Raw genomic sequence first — 26349 nt, 5'->3', positions numbered from 1 at the left:
AACAACTTCAACCTATTTCCTGGAACCTGCCCTCCTGTATAAAAGATACCAGCTATTTCCTGTCCCTATACCTCACGGTGCCCTGCTTCTCATGATTGATACCACCTCCCTTTACACTAACATCCCAAATGCCAAACCAACAACCTCCTTCCTAGTCACCATAACTAATTATATCCTCACCCACAATTACTTCTCCTTTGAAGGCATTACATATGAACAAATCCGGAATACAACTATGGATACCCATGTGGCACGATCCTATAACAACCTATTCATGGACAACCTAGAGGAATCCTTCCTAAAAGCCCAGAATCCTAAACCCCTTACCTGGTTCAGATTTAACGATGACATCTTTGCGATCTGGATCGACCGTGAGGACACCCTATTCACATTCCTCCAGAACCGAAACAACTTCTCCCCCATTTGTTTCACCTTGTCCTACTCAACCCAACAAGCCACCATCTTAGCTGTTGTCCTCCACCTCAGAGATAGCTACATCAGTACCACTGTCCATACCAAACCAACTAACCACCAGCAATATCTCCACTTCAACAGTTGCCACCCATTCTGTACCAAGAAGTCCCTTCCATACAGCCTAGCCACCTGTGGTCATCGCATCTGCAGAGACAGGTAGTCCCTCTCAAAACATACCGAGGGTTTCACTGGAGCCTCCAGACCGTAATTATCCTCCCAACTTTGTACAAAAACAAATCTCCCATGCCTTATCTTTCCAGTCTCCTTCCACTTCCCAAAGTCACACCGTCTGGCCAGAAAGGTGCATTCCCCTCACAACTCAGTACCACCCGGGACTGGAGCAACTGAATTACATTCTCTGCCATGGTTATAACTGCCATTCATTGTGCCCTGAAATGAGAAATTTCCTGCCCACTATCCTTCCCATCCCTCCCACAGTGGTATTCTGCTGTCAATTGAACCTACACAACATACTCGCATACTCGTCCATCCTTACACAACCCCTGCTCCCAACTCCTTACCTCATAGCTCATACCCCGGTGATAGACTTATATGCAAGACCAGTCCCACACTTCCTCATACCACTACCTACTCAAGTCCAGTCACTAATAGATCACCTATCCCATCAAAGAGATGACTACTTTTGAAACCAATCATGTGGTCTACAAGCTAAGCCACAACCACTGTGCTGCATTCTATGTGGGCATGCAACCAACAAGCTGTCTGTCCGTATGAATGGCCACCAACAACCTGGTATAGGCATGCGTATTCAAATATGCCAAGAAGCAAGTGGACTGCCCTGTCACTGAACACACTGCCAAACTTGGCATCCTTCATCTAAATAATTGCTTCACAGCCTGTGCCATATGGATCCTTCTTACCAACACCAGCTTTCCTGAATTGCCCAAGTGGGAACTCTCCCTTCAATACAACCTACATTCTCGTAATCATCCTAGCCTCAACCTTCGTTAGTCACTGTCCTCACTGCTGTTGATATACTTTCCGGGATGTGAGGTCGTGGTCCAAGAACTTTTCTGCTCCTTACGTTTCGTCCAGAACTGCGCTGGACTTCCTCAGAGGCACTGCTCCGCTGAGTCTTGCCGACTGTCCTCACCCATCCAGCCCCTTCCCTGTTCCGGTAACAGCACTACACAGCTGTCATGCCACCATCACACTTAGTTTTTTTTACTTCTCTCACTTTCCACTACTGCCCCCCCCCCCCCCCCCCCCGCCCCCCCAACCTCTCCCCTACCCTGCATCTAACGTGCAGCACTTCACTGTCCACCACTCCCACCATACCATCCCTCCCCCTCCCTGTCCCAGCCAGCTCCTTACCCCTACTCCATCGCCACTCCCATCATGCTCTGGTGCTACTGCTCGCAGTGTGGTTTCAGTTGCCTGAGACTGTGGTTGTGTGTGTGAGCTGCATTTGCATGTGTGTTATTACCTCTATTGTTGATGAAGGCCTTAATGGCCAAAGACTTTATTTATGTATTTCTGACAGTCTTTATGTTATACCTATCTGTGACCCAACACCTCCCCCATATGGTGAGTAGCAACTTTCCTTATCATAATATTGTTACATTCCATCTTGTATCTTGCATTGGTTGATTTTATTTTTGATTCAATCAGGCTTCTGTGGAAATTTACATGCCTTAATTCAGTAGATCATGATAAGTTGATAACAATTTGAATCTGCCATGATCTGTTTTCATCATACCACATAGCTGAATTTCTTTTTCACTGCAAATTTTTCTACACATATCTGTTGATTCTGTGAAGATCAAGAAATCAATTCCTCTTAATAAATATGTTAGGATCTTTTACGTAAGTACATTTTCATATACCCTAAAATAAATAATTATGTTGTATTATATAAATGTTTTACAAAAATAAAATATCAGAGCATCTCATACAGGATGCATTCATCACTCGCAACCAACCCATGCAAACATAATATTTCCTTAAAGTTCCCAGATAATCATCTTAATCTGAATGCAAAGTCTTCCCACAGGAATGAGTTTGAGTAGGTGTTATATTACTTCCCACGAGGGAAGAATACCTGTTCCATTATACATTCCCTAAAGCTTCATACTTTGACTTCACACTGTACTCTAAAGTGATGAAAATGCTAGGATAATAGTTTGTAACAGTGATACCAACTGCTCTGCTCTGTTGGCATATGACAAGCTGCCTGCACTTGTCCATTTGTATGAGTCAGGGAGAGTGTCGATGCCAGCTGTGGGTGAAGCATGGAAACTTCTCTTGTGGTTTCACTGAATTTACATAATCATAGCAAATCATTTCCATAATAATGGGAAGTTGGCTGTTCTATTAAAAACAGTAGTGAAGTGATTGATATCTGTTAAAGGTGTAAAATTGATTTAGTATACGGATGTGTTATACAATCATCTGCAGAAAAAGGGCAACAATACGGCAAAAAGTAAAAGATACACTGAAGCACCAAGGAAACTGGTACAGGCATGTGTATTCAAATACAGAGAGATATGAAAACAGGCACAATACAGCACTGTGGTCTGCAATGCCTATATAAGACAATAACTGTCTGGCACAGTTGTTAGATAAGTTATTGCTGTTACAATGGCAGGTTTTCAAGATTAAAGTGAGTTTGAACATGGTGCTATAGTCAGTGCACGAGTGATGGGACACAGCATCTCTGAGGTAGCAATGAAGGGATTTTCCCAGACAACCATTCCACAAGTGTACCGTGAATATCAGGAATCTAGTAAAACATCAAATCAATGACGTTGCTATGGCCAGAAAAAGATCCTGCTAGAACGGGACCAACTATGACTGAAGAGAAATATTCAACGGGACAGAAGTGCAACCCTTCCACAAATTTCTGCAGATTTCAATGCTGGGCCATCAACAAGTGTCAGGGAGTGAACCATTCAAAACATCTCCAATATGGGCTTTCGGAGCCGAAGGCCCACTCATGTACCATTGCTAACTGCACAACACAAAGCTTTATGCCTAGCCTGGGCCCGTCAACACTGACATTGGACTGTTGATGAGTGGAAACATGTTGCCTGGTCAGACAAGTCCCATTTCAAATTGTTTCAAGCGGATAGATGTGTGCAGGTATGGAGACAACCTCATTAATCCATGGACCCTACATATCAGCAGGGTCTGTCCAAGCTGGTGGGCACTCTGTAGTGGTGTGGGGCATGTGCAATTGGAATTATATCGAACCCCTGATACGTTAAGATATGACTCTGACAGGTGACATGTACGTGAGCATCCTGTCTGATTACCTGCATCCATTCATGTCCATTGTGCATTCTGACGGCCTTGGGAAATTCCAGCAGGACAGTGCGACACACCACATGTCCAGAACTGTTACAGAGTGGCTCCAGGAACATTCTTCTGACTTTAAACACTTCTGCTGGCCACCAAATTCCCCAGACATGAACATTATTGAGAATATGTGGGATGCCTTGCAACATGCTGTTCAGAAGAAGTCTGCATCCCCTCATACTCTTAATGGATTTATGGACAGCCCTGCAGGATTCATGGTGTCAGTTCCCTCCAGCACTACTTCAGACATTAGTCATGTTGCAGCACTTCTGTGTGCTTGCAGGGGCCCTACACAATATTAGGCTGGTGTACCAATTTCTTTGGCTCTTCAGTATATATTGGAAATGTTCCAAAATGTGTCCAAACAGAAAGATGAAATATGAACAAAGTAATACAGGAAACTGAACATGTTATGGCAGAACTGACATTGAAAAGAAAGAAAATTGAAAATGACAAATTAAACCACCATGAGAAAATAAATGTCACATCAAATGATGGAAAGATTTTCATGTATAAATTTTTAATCTACTGTGTCTTTCTCTGATGCTGAGACCTTTGTGAAAATATGAAAAATGATTACTTGTTTTATTGATCACATGGGCAATAGAAGCATAACAATTTGTAAGGAAGGAACTCTGAAGAGAGTGAAGTTATTTTTAACAAGTATAACGATTAAGACTACGTTGACATTGGCAATGGTCTTCATATACAATGACATTTTTGGAAGTATATAAAATTTCAGTGAAAAGATTATTGATTTGTTTGCTTTGAAGAAAGACAAATGAATTGACTTTGTGTACAAGACTTGCACATAGGTATATTTTTCCATCATGTGAAAATGATCACTGGTGTTACTTTTGGTCAATTTCTTTCTTTTTGTAGTTATATTTTGTTCTTAGTTGCATTCATTTTATATGAACTTCATAATTATCTTCGTATGACTAGATGATTCTAAATTTTCCTGCAAAATGCAAGTTATATTAATTCATGAGCACCGCTCGATGATAGTTGTTATTTCAGAGACTGGGGCAAAATGGTAGCATTAATATTAATTTCCACAATTGGGAACTTTCTGTAGCTATGGGATGTCTGATTTTTACAAGCTCAAAAGGAAACTTCATTAGACATCTGTTGACAGTTGTGACATGTATGTGGATCTGACATGAAGAGAGACAATATAGTCGGATAATGGTCAGGCACTTCACTGTAGGTCAAGCAAATGCCCACAACCAAGACTGTAGTGGATGTTCTATCCTGGCAATGCCAGAACTGATGCTAAGTAAGGGCAAGCACTTTTGCAGAACTGGAGCTTCAGAATTTTGGAATGTTCTGGTCAACTCCCCAAAAGTCTTATTCACTGCTATATGAAATCTTCATCTGATGGCCTGGTTTTCATAATGTGTGTACAAGATGCATATCAAGGCAACTGAAAAATCAACACAAAACCAGATATCTGGCCACACCATTACTATTGCTCCAGTTGTATGAAGAGAAAGGTGACAAGTTTCTGACAAGTGAAACTATACCAAAAGGTCTGGCTGTTTTTACCATATTCAAACAACTTCAACTCTTCAAAGATTACAAATGTAGCACAACAACACTATTGATAATTTCCACTTTCTAGTTTAATGGCAATGTAATATTTTGTTCTTGTATTAAGATAAGGTAAAGCAATTTACTGACAACTTTGTTTTTAAAAGAAGGAAAAACTGGTCACAACTACATTCTCTAATTTTTCAGAAACCAATTTGATTATGTTGCATGAAATATGAGGCATGTCCAGAAAGTAAACACCATTTTGGAAAAAAAAAACATAAAAACATTTTTTTCAAATGAAAATGTGTTTTTGTGAGAAACTATTTTTCTACATAGTTTCCACCATTGCTCAGCCATCTGTCATAGCAGGAAATGAATATTTTTATGCCCTCTTCATAGAGAGATGCCACCAGGGAAGACAGCCAAGGCTGAACACTGTCTTTTATGTTGTCATTGCTTTCTTAAAAATCACACTTCAGGTTTAAAAACACATGTTAGAAGGTGTGAGATTGGGGCTCTGTGACAGGTGACTGAACTGCTCCCAACCAAATTGTTGAATAAGGTTTTGAATGACACCAGCAACACAGTGCCTTGACTAGGTATTCCATGCCTTTTGTTTTGAATTGCTCTGAACTCACACCTTCTTACAACCACTTATTCTTGAACTTGATGCGTGATTTTGGAGGATGGGCTTTGACAGCTATGACAACACAAAAAAATGATGCTCAGCAGTGGCTGTTTTCAGAAGTGCATTTTCCTATGAAGAGGGCATTGAAAATTTGGTTTCCCTCTATGACAGATGCCTGTACATTGGTGGCAACTACGTAGAAAAATAGCTTAAGAAATCCTCTTTCTTATCCTCTTTCTTAACAAAATAAATTTTTGTTTGAAAAAAGTTTTATGAGGTTTTTCCAAAACAGTAGTTATTGTCCAGACATGTCGTAATTTAATAATGAAGTCTTACATACAATTTCTATGAAAGATGTGTGTGACAGATTTCACATCATGGTAATTTGCAATGTGCTACATTACATTCATTACAGCAGTAGACTGTGCCTTTGCATTGCACATTTCCATTTAATTTTTCATCTCTCTGAGAGCACAATACACATTGTTTTAGGGTCTGCATCTCCCTTATTTCTTGTCTTCGATCTTTGAGGGAATGGTTCCCAGTTGATAGCCTGCAGACTCCTGATGTATGGGTTCATAGTTTGAGATCTTGGATTTTTCCAAGGTGTCCACACACCATTGTCATATAGTGTGTTGTTGCTAGGCATTTTCCTGATATCAGTATCAATTATGTAATCAGTTGTCATCAAACCTTCCTCAGAGTCCATACAGTGTAAAATTCTCCCCTCTGCGTTTGGTCTTCCAAACCCTTTAGTCATGACATACTGAGGAGTAATTCCATTGTTTATCTCTGTAGTGTTTGGAGGATGCTCTACTTTTTTAATTCTAGCACAAAATTTATTTCTGAATTATGAATTGAATGCTCATTCAATTTAAATCCAGATAAATATACCAAGTATATAGTTATCAGCATTCTTCACCTACAACCTCCCACATTTGTTTTTGATTATAATCCACATCATCCTCTGTCAGTCCTGACACCATCTTCTGAAAAATCAACATTGGTTTCTTCAGACTTGCAAATTTACTTGTGAGGAGCTGTATCATTAGTTAAACTTCACCTCACGGAGTTGATGTAATTGAGTCGGTGCAGCCCACTTAAAAATGTGGAAATGAGAGAAGGGAAACATCCAGAGAGCACATCTGTAAAAACGTGGGTTGTGGGCTGTTTGGCAGGCTATCAGAGTCTGCACTTTATGGGCTTTGCCTCCAAAGTGTTAATAATGGTGACAACTAAGTTGAGAAGCATCTAGAGAATATTTATAAAGACTGAAATAAATATTTATTACTTATTATGAGTCATTATTTCTCCCCAGTGAGTGTTAGGTAGGAGTTGCTGCTATTTACTTAAAAAATGCCTTTGGGAGTGGCAACACTTTAGTAATAATAACCTGTATATAGGTGCAGTCAGTCCTCCACACAACTGGAGAAGTACTATACCAGTCCTGACCCTGCATTGGCTGGGTAAAGGGCACCAGGACACCGGGATGAATGGATATTGGTCATCAGAATTTACTTTGTTGATAGTAGTGGTATAACCATACAAACTATTATAGGAGCTGCTAGAAGACTGTTTGGATTACATTCTTTACCTGGAATGCATCCTCTGTAATACATAATGCTGCAAGGAATAGTTTAGAAGCACACTGAAGACTTGTAGAATTGAATTTTTGATGCCACTTGCCAGTAGTTGGGACTCTGTGATCATTAGAACACCAATGAAGTCTCTTGCTTACTTTCACCTGATTTAGAGAAAATGAATGTTTTGATTATACACTCCCTGTTGCAGTGTTTCCATAGATATTGTGTACTGTAGAAAGCTATTAAATTCAGAATCCCTGCTAAATTTATGGCTGTTGTCATGATGCACAGAATAAACAGGGACTGATAACTTGCCCAGTATTTATATTAGTATCAGGAAGCAAACTCTAGAAATGAACCATCCTGTGCAAAGTGTTTATCGTTGTTTATTGTTTTATTCAGCCTCTGCAAATTACACAAGTATTTGTGATGTCAAAAATATGGGCACAAAAATATATTTGATTGATATTGCAGTTACAGACTGAGGCTGCTGGCTTGGAAAAATTGGAACAGGTGGAGATTGCTATGAAACTGTTTCCAGATAGTCAAATTCAGAACAGTCTTCAAGCACGTGCATTTTGCTCAACAATTGCCAGTCGTTTGTCAGAAATTGTCAATGGAAGTGATCCATACAAAACTATTCAGTCTCCAGTAACCCTAATTAAGTCGACAGGAGGTGCCATCCTTGATATTGGTGAAGCATATGGCCTGGAAAAGGTGAGTTATCTTATTACATTCTACCATTTCTTTAGCTTATATTTCCTTCTCATTCAGTGATCTCTGTATTTGTAAACAATTTTGGGGCAGACTGCCTGTGTCTTTCAAGATATTATTTTTAGATATGAGACATTTTACATCGAATGCCTTATTGAAAATTTAGTTTTGATCAATTGTTATACAGCATATACATGGTGTTAAATGAAGGTTTTAAAAAATGTTTCTTCTCCCATGAATCAGCAAGCTGAAAGATATTGGCAAAATCTGTCCATTAGTCGGGTGCCAACTTAAATGCAGAAAATTTTTTTGTCAGTACTTAATAGAGAGGGTAACAACACAACAACTACGACAACAATAATAACAATAGTTTTTATTCATGTTTTATACAGTTACTCATCACTTTGAAAGGGGCATACAATACAGAGGTGTAGATAATATAATGAGAAAGCAAATTTACAACAAAAACAATGAAATCTTATATTCTGATTCTACCATCTATATTATAACTCCTAGATTCATAAGCAACAGCAGAAACAGTCTTTATTTGAAAGGCATGGTGAAATGCATTATGCAAACCAGTATTCTTGACGAAGTGGCAGGCCTGTATTAATGTGAATAATTTAATAGACAGTTAGTTAATGTCCTGTAGTTATATATGTGAACTACAATTTTTGGCTTCAGTTTATTATTTAGAAAGAGAAGAAAATTTAGATTTCAGCATTTTTTGTAACCCTCATTTTACGGGCAACGCACATTTATTAAACATTCTGTAACACGAGATTAACTGAGAGCAATACAGCCACCAGATTGTCTTACATCAGCCCACTAAGGAATTTCATGTGATCGGCCTGCTATATTGGCAGCTTGCCAGGATTTGGATGATGTTACACATATCAATACATCCATATCTTCCATTAGTACTTTTGGTGGAGTTACTAAATAGCTGGTGAAACCAGATCAATGTACATGGGTGTGCCCCTTAGCTTGCAGGAAGAGAGAACCAGGTGGCAGTCGCCCAAAATTTGGTACAGAAGAGTGCAGAACATTTGGAAAAAGTTTATATCGATAATGCAATGGATTAGAATCAATGTGCAAGTGTGTATTAACTGTTTGCTTGAAGTTTCCATACAACCATAGAGACACCCAAGGCTTCCTAACTACCACTGACAGTGAGCCCGACATCTGTAGGAAACAGGGTTGGGTTGGGTTGTTTTGAGGGAGGGGACCAGACAGCGAGGTCATCAGTCTCATCAACTTAGAGAAGGATGGGGAAGGAAGTCAGCCGTGCCCTTTCAGAGGAACCATCCCGGCATTTGCCTGGGATTGAACCATCATCCTCCTGAAGGCAAGTCCAGTGTGCTAACCATTGTGCCACCTCACTCGGTAGGAAACAAAGGACAAAACATGTTGTTCTAGTCTGTCTAGTTCAATCCTAACCTCACCTGTGTCTACATCTATACTCTACAAACAATGGCAGAGGATATGTCCCATTGAACCAGATATTCCATTCACATATGGAGCATATTGAATAATGATTGTATGAATGCCTCTGTGTGTGTAGGAATTAATCTAATCTTATCCTTACAGTCCGTATGTGAGCAGAGGGGGGATTGCAAAATATTCCTAGAGTCACTATTTAAAGCCTGTTCTTGAACTTTGTTAGTAAACTTTCTCAGGATAGTTTACATCTATCTTCTAGAGTCTTCCAGTTCAGTTTCTCCAGTATCTCTGTGCCACTTTCCCATGGATCAGTCAAACCTGTGGCCATTCATGCTGCCCTTCTTTGTATACATTCAATATCCCCTGTTAGTCCTATCTGGTACAGGTTCCAAACACTTGAGCAATATTCTACAACTGGCTGCACAAGTGATTTGTAAGCAATCACCTTTATAGAATGATTGCTCTTCCTCAGTATTCTACCAATAAACTGAAATCTACCACCTGCTTCATCCATGACTTAGCCTATGTGATCATTCCATTTCATATCGCTACAGAGTGTTACACCCAGGTATTTGTATGAGTTGGCCAACTCCAACAGTGAAACATTATCAGTCATAGAATACTACTTTTTTCACTTTATGAAGAGCAAAATTTTAATTTTCTGAACATTTAAAGCAATATTTGCATCGCTTTAAAATCTTATCGAGATCTGACTGAATATGCAGTTTCTGTCACATAGTACTTCATTATAGGTAACTGCATCACCTGCAAAAAGTCTGAGGTTACTGTTATTAGTGTATGCATGGTTATTAATGTAGAACATAAATAGCAAGGGTCCCAACAACTTCCCTGTGTCACACCTTATACAATTAACAATGATTCTCCATCCAAGATAGCGCACTATGTCTTCCCTACCAAAAAGTCCTCAATACACTCACAAATTTCTGTTGATACCCCATATGATCATACTTTTGACAATAAGCATAAGTGTAGTACTGAGTCAAATGCTTTATGGAAATCAAGAAATACTGCATCTACCTGACTGCCTTGGTCAAGAGTTTTCAGTATGTCATGTAGGAAAAGTGCAAGTTGGGTTTCACGTGATCGATGTTTTCAGAATCCGTACTCATTGGCATTGAGGACATTCTGTTCAAGATACCTCATTATGTTTGAGCTCAGATTATGTTCTAAGATTCTACAATAAATCAATGTCAAGGATATTGGACACTAGTTTTGTGGTTCACTTCTACCACCCCTCTTTCAGACAGATGTGACCTGTGTTTTTTCCAAAACCTGGCATGTTTTTTTGTTTAAGGGATCTATAATAGATTCCAGTTAGAAGAGGTACTAATTCAGCCACAAAACCAGTACAGAATCTGACAGACATTCTATTGGGCCCTGGAGCTTTGTTCAACCTGGACAATTTCAGCTGTTTCTCATTCACTAGGGACTGGACACTAACTTTGGTGCCACTAACAGACTTTACGTATGACCAGAATTTCTTTGGGTTTTGTGAAAGATAATTTGACAATATTATGCTGTGGTAGTTACTGAAGACATCACCCATTGCTCTCTTGACGGTCAGATGTGTTTCATTCAGTGTCTCTCTATAGGCCTATGCTTCATTTTACACCTATTATGTAGTTATCTCTGGTTTTTTTATAAGTTTCTTTACAGTGACTGATGCCATAGAGGTTATCTAACATTATGAATTTTTCTACTGGCTACATATCTATCCAGTGCATGGTCAACTATTTTTTTTACTTGAGCCACAGTTCCTCTACATGCTCCTCCCTTGTGCTGAAAGTTCCAAGTTCCTCATTGAGAATGGCACTACTGATTTTTTTACCTATTTTACTGAACACACATAACTTTCAGCTTGTTTTAGTTGTCCTTTGTACATTGGTAATCATTGTTGACACAACTGTGTCATGGTCACTGATACCTGTTGCAGTGTAGACATCCCCAAAGAGGTCAGGGCTATTTGTTGCCATTAGATCCAATATATTTCCATCATGAGTGGGGTTCCTAACTATCTGTTCTAGGTAGTTTTTAGAGAAGGCATTTAGTAGTGTCTCAATCCATGTCTTATCACACCTACCTCTAAAAAAACTGTAATTTTCCTGATTGATAGTTGGATAATTAAAGTCACCAGTGATGATAACAGTATGGTTGGGGAACATACATACACGCGAACTGAGTGTTTCTCTGAAGTTTTCAGTGAAATCAGAAGTTGAATCTGGTCAGTAATGGAAGGGTCCAATTACCATTTTATACTCACCCCTGATACTGAGTCTTGCCCAAATAGTCTCACATGCAGCCTCAATTTCTAATTCAGTGGATTTGAGTTTCTTGTCTCTTGTGACAAATACACCACTTCCATTTCCCATTAGTCAATCCTTTCAATATACACTTAAATTTTTCCCAAAAATCTCACTACTATCAATTTCAAGTTTCAACCAGCTTTTTGTACTTAGAATTACGTGGGCTTCACTGCTTTTCATGAGCACTCAGAACTCTGGCACTTTGCTGCAAATGCTTTGGCAGTTAACTATTAGGATTTTAATACTCCCACCGGTGGGAGACATTTCTTTAAATCTTCACTGATGCTTCTGTGCTTCTACAGCAGTTCTCAATCCTATGGCCCAAGTCCAGGAAGTCACAACCTATATTGTCACAGAACCATCAAAGCCTCTGGTTCAGTCCTTCAATTCATCTCAGAACCAAAGGGCCACTATCAGTTCTGGGAAGAATGGTGCAAATTGTGAGCTTCATTGAAACTCCATGCACAAGGCTGGTCTTCTCAACCTTCTCTGCCACTCGCTGGAATGCCCCAAATATGACCTCAGGGCCCAGACAACAAACATCTTTCCACAATCCATGGTTGATTGCACCCTGTTCTCTCTGTGGCTACTGGAGTAGCCTCATTCATGTTGAATGAGGCCCCCAGCATAAACACTGAGTGTTCCTGGTGTTGTCCTTTCCTATTTCTTGCTGGCATTTCCCTAAGGGATACCATCATTAACCATATATTTGAACTGCTGACAATTAATAGACCCCCCTACACTTTTGCTTTTGCCTCCTCTAGACACCAGTCAAAATAGGTTTCCCCAAAACAGGTGAAGTGAGTCCCGCTGTCTCAGTTTCAGTGAAAGGCACCACCTCAAACTTGTTGGTTAGGAGCTCAGCATTACACCCTGAATCCTTCCTGGTCTCTGTCCAGCCTGTACAGGATGCCTAGATCTACCATTGACATGCCACTTGCAGTCAAGTTGGTGAGTAACGACAAGTTCTGTGCTTTCTGCAGAGGAGACAAGATCCACAGGATAGGGCAGTACTTAAGGTATCTCTGGTACAAGTATCACAGGTAAAAAACTCTGGGAACTGCTCCAACACACCAATTCACAACAGCTGCCAATCATTTGTCAGTGGTCAGAGCAGTTTCCAACTACTTATGAACATCAAACAAACTCATCCCATGTTTGAGAAAAGCATTCACAGTGGGGCTCACCCTCAACAGCCAAAAGAATCAGGCAAGATTTGTAGTGTTGAAAACTTGCTGTTGGCTTCACCAAAGTTAAAATAGGGTGCAAATTGCATGCAAAGTGTATCAATGGCTTCACAGTGTACTGATGAGCCCATGAAAATCCAAAGGCAGAATGCAAATTTAGACAAAAAATTATGATGTACAAGACACATCATTATAAGTGAATTGTCAGCTACACATGACCTAGTAATTCCACTTCATGACATGTTGCACTTGACTGAGTAAGGCAGCATCCACACTAAAATATGCAGACTGGCTAATGGTTGAATCTGAGGCACTGGTATCAAACAGAAGAGTCACTGGAATGCCTCACACCTTCACAGCATGTAACAATATTTTGATGTTGGCAGCATTTGATCATCTCCTGAAATGTTTGAATTGGCTGGAGCTGATGCCCAGTGCCACCATGCTGCAGTACAACATCTACATAAACACTTATAATACCCATCCTCTTAATGTGGACATTCCCATCTGAGATGCATGGAAAAAAGTATGGATAACTTGGAAACAAAGTATATCGCCATGAACAATGTCCACATTTGTGGAGATGGAGGCTGCTCAGCTGCCACTGAATGAATCTTGTTTACCACTTTTGAATCTATTACAGAAACCCATTGTACGCCTCTGGTCCATATGTGAAATGGCAAAGTCTGCTGAAAAATTTGTTGCACAGCTTGCAATACTTCAGATTCATGAACAATCTGTGGCTAAGCAAATAACTACATCATGTATGAAACTTTCCACATATTGTTGACCACATACACACATCTTCTACTCAACTACTGCAAATCTGAAATCAAATATGCATAACTTACGGTATCTGACCTAAGGTGTTCAAGAATTATCGCCTTTCTGCTACCAATACATTTTGAAGGAAAAATGGTCGCATAATAAAGAGGATATATTGGACAATGGTAACACAGAGAGAATTGATGTGGAGCTAATGAGAGAATGGATGTGGAGCTAATGTTTGAACCAAGTAATATAACAGTGGATTCATAGAAAGGAAAAAGGCCTGCTGATGATCCATCTATTTGATGTTAATTGCCTGAAAATGTGTTGTATTTTTGATATACTTCCCAGTCTTCCTGATCCCCATTAAATTACTAACATGCTGGTACAGCTTGCAATGCCTGTGACTGCTGCAGTGTAGAACCAGTAAAGTGCTTTTATTCCTGGTACTAATTTAGGTATTGTTGCCAAAGCTCAAAAGAAAATCATCCAAAAATAGCATATTGTGACAACAGATTAAATTTTCCATTAGTTCCCAAAACAAAACAATAGTATTTCCTTATTGAAACTAATGTAAGTACAATTGTGAATTGTGCCCAAGTATCACTACGTCATTGCACCATTATAATATTACACACAGTTCCAAATAAATCTTACAGTGGTGCAAACCACAGACTCATCAAATTTCAGCTTTATACAGAAATGCAATACCAGCTCATGGAGTATAAATAACAAGCCCATCTCTCTAGTCAGACAGTAAACGAAAAAGTACGGCAGTCACTATCCACACACCAAATTTGAGCACTATACAGAAACACTATACTGGCTCATGGAGTATAAATAACAAGCCCATCTCTCTAGTCAGACAGTAAATCAAAAAGTATGGCAGTCACTATCCACACACAAGTCCAATACAGTCTTGGTTGTCATAGTTCACTTCATAAAGGCAGTGTAAGATGATAGTAGGTACCGAATGGGAAACTGAGAGTGAGCTAGCTGTGAGGTGTCCTCATATTGGGTTGTTATGGAATTTCTTATGATCAGTCTGTGATATCAGCAGCTTCCCTGTCAGAGGTGTGCTTTCCAGATGTGTGCAATGTTACGCATATCAGTATGTCTGTTTCTTACATTTTCATGTTCACAGGGGTTACTAAATTTTTGTTTGATTATTATTTTATCCCATAGGATTACATTGTATGTACATTTAATACAGCGAACATCAACAATATAAAACATTAAGTTTCTCACATTTATTAAAGAGCAACACAACTGTATTTAATTTTTCTTAGATGAAGAATTATATAGAACATTATTTAGAGATTGAATTTATTAGGCAGAATAGTAGGAGAATATATATTGTAATGAAAAGTCAAGCTATATATTTTGCACTTAGCACAATTCAGTCATTGCTAATTCAGTCATTGCTAACAAGAAAGAAGGATGTATATGTGGTAAAGACCTGGCGACACTGGCGAGATTCGGACAGATTATATAATGCTAAGATAGAGATTTAGACACCAGAACTTAAACTGGAAAACATTTCCAGAGATAGACATGTACTCTAACCATAATTTATTGATTGTGAATTTTAGATTAAAGCTAAATAAATTGCTGAAAGGTAGGAAATTAAGGTAATGAGATGTTAGGAAGTTAAGGTAATGAGAAGTTGATAAACTGAAAGAAACAGAGGTTGTTGAAAGTTTCAAAGGGAGTTTTTGACAAAATTGACTCGAAAGAGAAAGGAATAGAACAGAAGATAAATGGGTAGCTTTGAAAGCCGAAGACAAGGCTTAGTACAAAAGTCATATTAAATGTGACTGAACAGAAAATATAAAAAGGCAATAAATGTAACAGGCAAAATGGGATACATGTATCTAAAACCTGGGACTGACAAGAAGTTCAAAGTGGAAGAACAGGAAAGACTAAAGGAGAAATGCAGAGTTGTAGAAGTAAGGATGTTTACGGACAACGTAGATGACAGATGTAGAAAAATGGAAAGAATCTTTGGAGAAAAGAGAAACAATTGTATGGATTTTGGGAGCACAGTGAAGGAGAAAGAAGAAAATGCTGAAAAATGAAATGAATATATAGAAAGGCTATAAAAAGCAAGAAACATGAAGAGAAAAATTTGACAGAGCACAAAAAGACATAAGTCAAAACAAGGCACCAGGTGTAGATCACATTAGAATTATTAATATCCATGGAAGAGTGAACCATGACAAAACTGTTCCATCTGAGCACTGGCTATATGAGACAGTTGAAATACTCTCAGACTTCTAGAAGAATGTAATAATCCTGACCGAGCAACATGGTGCAGTGCTTAACACACTGGACTCATATTTGGGAGGATGACAGTTCAAACATTTGTCCAGCCATCCTGATTTAGGTTTTCCATGATTTCCCTACATTGCTTCAGGCAAATGCTGGGATGGTTCCTTTGAAAAGGCACAGCAAATTTCTTGCCCATCCTTGCCTTATCTGATGGGACCGATGTTTCCACTATTTGGTCCCCTCCCCCTGATCAGCCATCCAATAATCCTGATACAAAAGATGGCAAGTCCATATATTATCAAACCACCAATTTAACAAGTCATGATTGCAAATTACAAACAAAAAATAGTTTGCAGAGTAGTGGATACACTGGTAGACACCAGCCAGGGAGAGACCAGATTGGATTCCAGAAGAATGTAAAAGCTTGCAAGCCAATACTGACCCTTCCAGTTGTCTTAGAAAATACATTGAAGAAAGATTGTTAGCATATTTACTGGTTTACATTCTTTGTAATCACCCCAAGTTATCAAGGATAAAATAGAGGCAGTAAAAAGCTGTTTACAGCTCGTACAGAAACCAGACTGCTTTTGTTGGTTGTGTTACACAGCTTCGATAAGTCATAGGAATGACGTATTGTAACACATGAAGCTGGTGAATAACTTACTTTTAACTGTATGACCAGTTTCAGTCACTTGTCAAAATATAACGTAATATACCTTTGACAGCTGTTTTATGATATACATGTGACACATGTTATTAACAAAAGCTTTACTGAAAAATGATCTCTGACTGAAACTGATGGTACAGTTAAAAATAAGTTATTCAGCAGCTTTGCTTCTTACACTGTGTCATTTATACTGCAAAAGTTGAAGGCCATGTTAGTGAGCAGTAATTCAGAAGGAGCCGATCTCCCCCTCCCCCAATCCCCCACCCCTCACCGGTGCCTCTCTCTCTCTCTCTCTCTCTCTCTCTCTCTCTCTCTCTCTCTCTCTCTCTCTCTCTCTCTCTTTCTCTCACACACACACACACACACACACCTCTTTTTTCCCACTGAGCAATTAGTAAAGCTAAAAAATGAGTAATTGGATGGAACTGATAGTATCTTGAAAAAATATTACAATATGAACATCAGCAAAGGATATGAGTAATGGAATGAAGTTAAACTGAATCACGTGATAACGAGGGATTACATTATGAAATGAGACACTAAAAGTAGTAGACCAGTTTTGTTACGGGGGCTTGTTGAAGGTTAAAGCTTTTTAAATGATACAAGTGTTTTAAACAGTCTACATATTTATTCTTTATGTCTTCATATTTATTTCTCAACATAGTCACCCTAGTGGTGAACACATTTCTCCCAACTAGAGACTACTCTCATTGCAGAATGTTTCAACTTCTTGATGGAGCCAAAACCTCACATCTGCTTGCACCGCTTCATCACTATCAAAGAGAAGTCCTCAAAGGTGTTTGTTCAATTTTTGAAACAGATCAAAATTAGATGAACCATATCAGGACTGTGTGGAAGATGATTGATGACAGCAAGCCAGAGGCATTGGATTGTTTTTTGTTTATTTATAAACGTTCAGAACAGAACATATATATATATATATATATATATATATATATATATATATATATATATATATATATATATATATATATATATATATACAATGATTACAAAGTATATGTGCATATTTATATTCCATGTGCTGCCCAGAATTCCATTGTATAGACTCCCTTATCATTGGTAAAAACCAGATCATCCATGGAAACAGGTTCTGATAGTTTCGTGCAGTTGAGTAGGTGCAGGTGGTCTTGAGGTTCACCACACTCACACAGTTCATCCCCTGAGAATTATCCCCATTTCTTCATGTTCACTTACACCAAGATACTCCAGCTCTCAGTCTATTGAAGATTTTCCACATCTCATGTGGGAGGTGATCTAGTGTGGGAGGTGATGACCTGATGATCTGCAGCAAGTTCTTATTTTGGGTAGTCCCAGTATTTCTCTGATGATAAGCTATGCCAGAGTTGTATCTGATGATTTGCAGGTGTTGTCGGAATTGGTTGCATAGTCCAGAGGAAACTTTTCCTCAATTTGAATCTTTGTGGTTGATGTTCTCCTCCTAACAGGGGGTGTCTTTGGTCCATCTCATGCTTCTTTCTTTCTATTTCAGCAGCCTTTCTCCTTTGGATGTCTGGAGGTGCTTCGTCCATGAGGTAGTAGATTTTGTTAACAGGGGTTGCCCACAAGCAGCCGGTTACAGTCCATCTTGTTTCATTAAGTGCAATATGTACCTGTTTAGCATGGCTGGAGTTCTGCCATACAGGTGCTGCATACTCAGCAGTGGAGAAGCACAAAGAAAGGGCAGATGTACGGAGGACATGTGGATGTACTCCCCAGTTGTTGCTGGTCAGTTTCCTAATAATGTTATTCCTAGCACAGATTTTCATTTTTGTATCTGTGCAGTGTTCTTTGAAGGTGAGGGAATGGTCCAAAATCACTCGAAAGTATTTTGGGGTGTCACAATGGGTTAGCAGTTGATCTCTCCAGGTTATTCTCAGTTTCCTCTGAACCTCTCCGTTCTGTAAGTTGAATGCACACACTAGTGTTTTTGAGGGGATTGGCTTCAGGCAGATGCTATCATAATAGTAAGATAGTGCCTTAAGACCTGTTGTGAGTTTTCCTTCCACCTCCTCAAAAGTTCAACCATGTACAGCAAGTGCTGTGTCATCTGCATAAATGAACGATCTTGTGATAGGACTAACTGGCTGGTCATTAGTGTAACTATTATACAACAGCGGGTCTAGCACACTTCCTTGGGGGATACAATTTCTCTGTGTCCTCCATCGGCTCCTCTTGTTTTGTAGAGTAACAAAGAAATGTCTGTTTTGTAGTAGACATCTCATAAACTGTGTTAGGTGGAAGTCTTTTGTGGTGGCATAAATCTTTGTTAAAAGTTTCCTGTGATTGATGGTGTCATATGCGGCAGTAAGATCAGCAAAAGGGACACTGGTGATCTGCACATGTTCATATCCATCTTCTATGTGTTGTGTCAAGTTCAAGATCTGTCCACAACAAGACCTCTCAGAGTGGAAATCCGATTGTTCTCTGATCAGTGTTTGGTCAACTTGGTCCGAGATTTGATTCAGGATCATCCTCTCTAAAACGTTATATAGATGGCATAGGAGTGATAGCGGTCAGAAATTTTTTATATCTGTTGGCTGTTTCCCAGGTTTCAGTAGGGCTACAACTTTGGTTTCCCTCCAGATCTTTGGTATTTGCAATCTTGAGACACAGGTGTTCTTCATATCTAGGATCCACTTCTTAGTTGCTGGTCCAAACATTTTTATTTGTTCCATACTCAAGTCATCTAATCCAGCAGCTTTATTGTTCTTTGTTGAGCATGAGCATATAGCAGTTTCTAATTCTTCCAGTGAGAAAGGTGTGCCAGTATAGTTATTCTCCTCAGTATTTCTCTGGATCTTTGGAGTTACACAGTTTGGATTGTTGCAGATGTTGCAATGCTCATGTGCGGTCTGACATTCTCATGCTGAAGGAGAGAATCTCTGTGGGTGGACAAACTCTTTGAATTCAAAACTCAATTAGAGCTCACTGTTTCTCACGCACTGACATAGTTATGTTACACACCACCATATTACACGCTGAATTCAAAACCCTATAATGGCAGAGGGCTGCAAATATGTAGACATGAATAATAAAGATGTAGAATGTTCGTTTTATTTTTAAAAAACTTTCGGCATTTACACATTAAAAATTGAGAGGCATTACTTTTCAGCATGTCCTCAAATTTTGGTTGAAAAATAACTTATGAAGGCAGAAGTAAAGAGGATGTAAAATGCAGATTTCCAAAAGCACTGAAAAGTATTCTAACACCTAATATCAATCTAAGAGTTAGGAAGACATTTTAGATATTTTTTTTTTTGGAGTGTAGCCTTACACGAAAGTGAAACATAGTTAATAAAACTGTTTGTGTCATACAGAACTGCTGTGTCAGACTGATGAGGTGCTCAAGTTTGATGCAGCTAAGAGAGTCATCTGCCAATAGCAGAATAATGAAGAGAAGTTTTAATTTACAGTAAAGAACAATCACACTTGGCTTCATGTGACTGGACCAGTACACCAATTGGAAAGCAAATGGCATAGCTTATAAGGATGATTCCCCAGTAAACTACAGTGACAGTTCTGTTCTCTTGTTTCACACAATGCCTTGAGACAAAGGGATTTGTCAGAAATTTAATGGATTTGCAACACAAGGCATTGAGGAAGAGAAACTGTTAAATAATAATTATGACTCACAAGTTTAATTTCAAGATATAGATTTAGAATGCAAAATTACTTCAGTGCAAAACAAAAATCACAGAAGAATGTAGTTATAAACACATCTATAAAATTCTGTTTATATCATCAACTGTTGAAATACCCACTACCTACTGTAATACATATTGGTAGTTACTGGCACAGTGATTTCTGGATAGACTGAAGAGATTTCTTCAATATCATTCCATATGCTGTAACAATGTGATGTTTTAAATTCTGTTGGGTCACTGCAATTTATGCATTGATTTTGCCTTTGAGTTATACCAAAGAAAAAATAGTCCAGTAGCATCAAATCAGATAAACCTGGAGGCCAGCTGACATTGCCTTCACATCCCGTCTGATGAGTTATTTCCTAGCCCCAAGTTACTAGTAAGCCAGGCACTCATCACACTGTTACCACACACCTCTACATATTTTAAGTTGCATTTTCTCTGGGAGAGATGGTGGCACTTTGGTATGAAATGATATTTTATCTGTTAAGGTTTATTCTGTGAAGTTCATAAATGTAGCATCACCAGTAGAGAGAATTCTTTTAGGAAAGGGTTTGTTGTCCTGATATCACATCAAAATCGAGTGACAGAATTCCATGTGTGTTTTGCTGTTCCACCGGTTAATCTTGTGGTGAAGTGACACATGATACAAGTGGACGCTGTTTGTGCTCAAAATGTGGACAACACTGGACTGACTTGTATCAGAGGCACTCACTATTTCTGTGGAGCTAACTTGTAGATAATGAGCAATAGCTGCCAGAACATCTATTTTGTTCACTCTGCTTGTTGCAGGCTTGCTCTATATCCTCTGTTTAGTATTTCAGTCCCCTTCCAATAAAAATTTTTCGCACATTCACTGAAATGTCATACTTGGTGGACATCATCCTGGAACAGAGGAGATATTGTATTTAATTGATGAAAGGAGAAAATAAAAACAAATGAAGTAAATGAAGCAGGCGAAAAGGAATACAAATGTCTCAAAAATGAGATCGACAGGAAGTAGACAACATTCCATTAGAACTACTGATAGCCTCAGGAAAGCCAGCCATGACAAAACTCTTCCATCTGGTGAGCAAGATGTATGAGACAGGTGAAATATTCTCAGACTTCAAGAAAAATATAATAATTCCAATCCCAAAGAAAGCAGGTGTTGACAGGTGTGAAAATTGCCAAACTATCAGTTTAACAAGTCATGGCTGCAAAATACTAACACAATTTCTTTACAGATGAATGGAAAAACTGGTAGAAGCTGATCTTGGGGAATATCAGGTTGGATTCTGTAGAAATGTTGGAACACACGAGGCAATACTGACCCTATGACTTATCTTAGAAAATAGATTAAGGAAAGGCAAATCTGCATTTCTAGCATTTGTAGAGAAAGCTTTTGACAATGTTGATTGGAATACTCTCTTTCAAATTCTGAAGGTGGCGGGGGTAAAATACAGGGATTGAAAGGGTATTTACAATTTGTACAGAAACCAAATGGCAGTTATAAGAGTCGAGGGGCAGGAAAAGGAAGCAGTCATTGAGAAGGGATAGAGACAGGATTGTAGCCTATCCCTAATGCTATTCAATCTGTATATTGAGCAAGCAATAAAGGAAATGAAAGAAAAATTAGGGGTAGGAATTAAAATCCATGGAGAAGAAATAAGATCTTTGAGGTTTGCTGATGACATTGAAACTCTGTCAGAGACAGCAAAGGACTTGGAAGAGCAGTTGAACAGAATGGACCGTGTCTTGAAAGGAGGATATAAGATGAACATCAACAAGAGTAAAATGAGGATAATGGAATGTAGTTGAATTAAATCAGTTGATGCTGAAGGAATTAGATTAGGAAATGAGACTCTTAAAGTAGTAGATGAATTTTGCTATTTGGGAAGCAAAATAGATGATGATGGTCGAAGTAGAGATTATATAAAATGTAGATTGGCAATGGCAAGGAAAGCATTTCTGAAGAAGAGAAATTTGTTAACATCGAGTATAGATTTAAGTGTCAGGAAGTCCTTTCTGAAAGTATTTGTATGGAATGTAGCCTTGTATGGAAGTGAAACATGGTCAATAAATTTTTTAGGCAAGAAGAGAATAGAAGATTTGAAATGTGGGGCTACAGAAGAATGCTGAAGAGTACATGGGTAGATCATGTAACTCATGAGGAGGTACTGAATAGAACGGGAGACAAGAGGAATTCGTGGCATAACTTGACTAGGAGGAGGAATTGGTTGATATGACACATTCTGAGGCATCAAGGGATCAGCAATTTGGTACTGGAGGGAAGTGTGGAGTGTAAAAATTGTAGAGGAAGACCGAGAGATGAATGCACTAAGCAGATTCAGAAGGATGTAGGTTGCTGTAGCTACTCAGAGATGAAGAAGCTTGCACAGGCCATTGGTCAGGATACCTTTGTGCATATAACTCAGCTGTTCTCTTCACCTTCCTTCTGTATTCTCGGTAGAGAAGTTGCATACCTATTGTCGCTTGATTTGTGAAAGATATTTATTTTTTCAAACTGACCAGTATTTGACACACATGTACCACATAGAATGAAAGCTTTGTTCTTCTGTACCTTTTTAATAACATTATTTGGGTGGTGGAACATTCTGTTTCCTCCTTATCCAAAGTGCCATATTTCCTTATTTGAGTATATAACCATGGACATTCGTATAAAACAGCAATCAATTTCACATTCAAAACAGATAAATCCTAAGTTCTAAATACAGTAATTACTCTGAAACTACTAATTGGATTTTGAAGAATCTGTCGATGATACTAACAGTGGAAAAAACCATAGTTCCATTTGAGAAAATGGAATTGATACCAGTATCTTTGTAATTAACCCTTGAGTGGGCATGCTGACTGTCGTAACATATGTGCCACATGGCATACTTTGTACATGTGTAAAGAATAGGTGTCTTTATGATACCAGGGTAAAAAAGTAAGAGGAAAATCATTGTTTAAACCTAGTCTGATTAAATAACAATAAAATAAACGTACATAATACGCATTTAAGTGCTGTTTAATTAAACAACAAAGAAATAAATTTTCATTACACAACTCTGTTGCCATGGACAGATGTTAGTCCACAGCAATTACACACTCGAAGCATTAAACAGGGCAGCTGCATCAGATCCGATCCAATTGCATATTCGACAGCTTGTTATCTCATGGACAACTGTCTCATTGTGGGATTGTGCTGCTAGCTCATAATGTGGGTCATTTTCTTGTATGGATTGTAAATTTTTTCTGACCTAGCTTGCTTGATATATTATATTACTGCTGCTTGCTTGGACGTATAACAACATAATTTATCACTGTGTTTGCTGAAACAGTAATGAAGGAATAGGTATGGTCTCACAACGGTGAAGCAACAACGGAACTGTGAAAAACAATTTTATTTGTCTGTGGCATGCTTTATACGTAATCATGCCCACTTGAGGGTTAATATAGCTGTGAAAAGAGACTTCACTCTCCCATAATTCATCTAATTGAAAACAGTATTACAAATCTTAAATGGTTCCAGAAATATATAAGGTGAATAGCTTGGCTGAATCATCCCGTCTTTTACACGTACTCTCATACAACCACATTTTGTAACTTTTTTGAAATTAAAAGAAGACAGAAAGAGCAAGTTGGCCTTTCGGTAAGGCACTGTACTTGCATTCAGGAAGAACAATTCCCATCTGACCATCCACATTTAGGTTATCTGTGTTTTCTCCACACTGCTTAAAGCAGATGCCAAGACAGCTCGTTTGATAAGGGAATGGAATGAAATGATCATCTGGCATTGGTCATTGGGTTTCCCAGCCTGGGGAAGTTTGACCGCCAAGTTGCAAGTCTTTTTTAGTTGACACCACATTGGATGACTGGGGTGTTGATGATGAAATGATGATCAGGACAACAACATAACATGCAAACCCCGCACAGGGAAAATCTCCGATGCAGCCAGGAATCTAACCCTGGCCCTTTGCATGGCAGTCAGGACACACTAACCACTCAGCTAAGGAGAATTTCCTTCCAAGCCTTAGCCATTTCATTTCTTATGGCAGGGTTACCAGCAAGACCCTGGCCCATAATCTTCCTTTGTTCTTTTCTAAAATGGATTTCCTATATCACGTTTCATTCTTCTTCTCATCTTTTTTCTTTTCTTTTTTTCCTCTCAATGTCTACTATTTGGCACCTCTACATAAAATTTTATATTTGTGTAGTAAGACTGCTGGAGTAATATTGACTCCCTATACTCTCCTCACTGGAACTTTGGTGATATTTAAGTGGTTGACTGGAAGATGTTTGAAACAATTTATAGTGATGGACTTTTATTCTGTAAGAGCTTTGTGCGAAACACACTTTTATGCAGAATAAGGATAGAGATGTATATATTTGACCACTGTTTGAAACACTCACTTACCTTAAGCAAAATAGTTTTAAAACATTAAGTGACCATTAGTTTCATTTTTTCTTCATTTCAATGTTTCTTTTTTATGATGACAAATAGATGCTGTATCCTTAGCAGCCTTCCCAAGATATAGATTAAAAGCTAGCTTATGTTTCTCTTTTACATTTCAGATATGCAAAAATATTGTTGGAATCCACACTATTACTGGAACACATTTCTCTATTGTAGAAGAGGCTGAAACTGCAAATATAATCAACAATGAGCTAGAGAAGTTAAATAAACATTGATACTAATACAGTCATCAGTTTATTTAGTATGTGTACAATCATTTGACAGCTTCAACAATTGCAGTCATAATGATGTTAATGAGATATGTATTTGCTTTGAGTAAAGGCATGTTACCAATAACTGGTGTGCTTTCATTATTATTTATATTAAACAGATTGTACCTTACCTAATGCACACCAGAAAACTAAAAGACTGTTTTAGATCAGTCACCCATTATCACATATCATGATCATGTCAAAACAACCTTTTGATTAGCCATTTCTCTGTAAAGGGATGGCTCTTAAATTATAGAATATTAAATCACTATTGTATATTGTAAACTCATGCCATTAATTTAAAATACAATTCTGAAACAGTAATAACAGGTTTGTTTTATTTTTCCATTGAACCACTCTGAGATAAACCATTCATGGTAAGATATCAAAATGAAACTGTACTGTATAGTGTTGCCAACAAATGTGAAAAGTGATCTGTAATTATTTTTCGAGAACCGTAGGCACTCATCCACACATGGCATTAATATTATCATGTTTGTGACATCACATTAACAAGTGCACCACCAATGGGATAAGATATAAATATACACAAATTGTATTCCTTAACTTAGTTATATGTGATAATTCACATCGTAACTGCCTTTTAACAGCTGCTAAGATCAGAATGTGTCTTCTTCCATTTAAGCTGTGAGTTTGTTTGCATTAGGGCTAGTCACTTTTCTTTTTATCTGTCTGTAATGAATCTCTCCTTCTGTCCTATATTGTCCATCAGCAGTTCAATATGTTTCTGCCTGGGTCTTTCCCTGCTGTTCCATTCATTCAGTACTTCACATATTGCCATTTTAGTCAACATAGAGTCAGCATTTTATGGCAGCATCAAATTTAGAAAGCTTTAGTTCTTTTCGACAATGTTCCCTGTGTCCTGGTCTCAATCCTATACAACAGCATACTCCATTCAAATATTTTCATTGTTCTCATCTTCTTGAATGCATTACTAATACAATTTAAATTTTGCTTTTGTTCCTATCATCAGGTGTGCATCCGCATAATCAAATTTTTGTACAGTTTCCAATGGTGTCTTAGTCAAAATAATT

The 26349-nt window shown here is 38.3% G+C and overlaps 1 protein-coding gene across 1 annotated transcript in view; it reads left to right on the top strand.

Moving 5' to 3' along the window:
* The window catches only part of LOC124711917 (fatty acid synthase-like), a 436120-nt gene extending 410539 nt beyond the window's left edge, over window positions 1-25581 (top strand). The window contains exons 36-37 of the mRNA XM_047242172.1: window positions 8014-8256; window positions 25142-25581. Coding sequence (XP_047098128.1) covers window positions 8014-8256; window positions 25142-25258 — 360 coding nt within the window. The 3' untranslated portion in view covers window positions 25259-25581. The remainder of the gene's footprint in view (window positions 1-8013; window positions 8257-25141) is intronic.
* The last annotated feature ends 768 nt before the right edge of the window (window positions 25582-26349 follow it).

Source organism: Schistocerca piceifrons, chromosome 8 (assembly GCF_021461385.2).
Source record: "Schistocerca piceifrons isolate TAMUIC-IGC-003096 chromosome 8, iqSchPice1.1, whole genome shotgun sequence".
Lineage (NCBI taxonomy): Eukaryota > Metazoa > Arthropoda > Insecta > Orthoptera > Acrididae > Schistocerca > Schistocerca piceifrons.
Note: the sequence above shows the minus strand (reverse complement) of the source record. Positions and strands in the feature narration are given on the sequence as shown.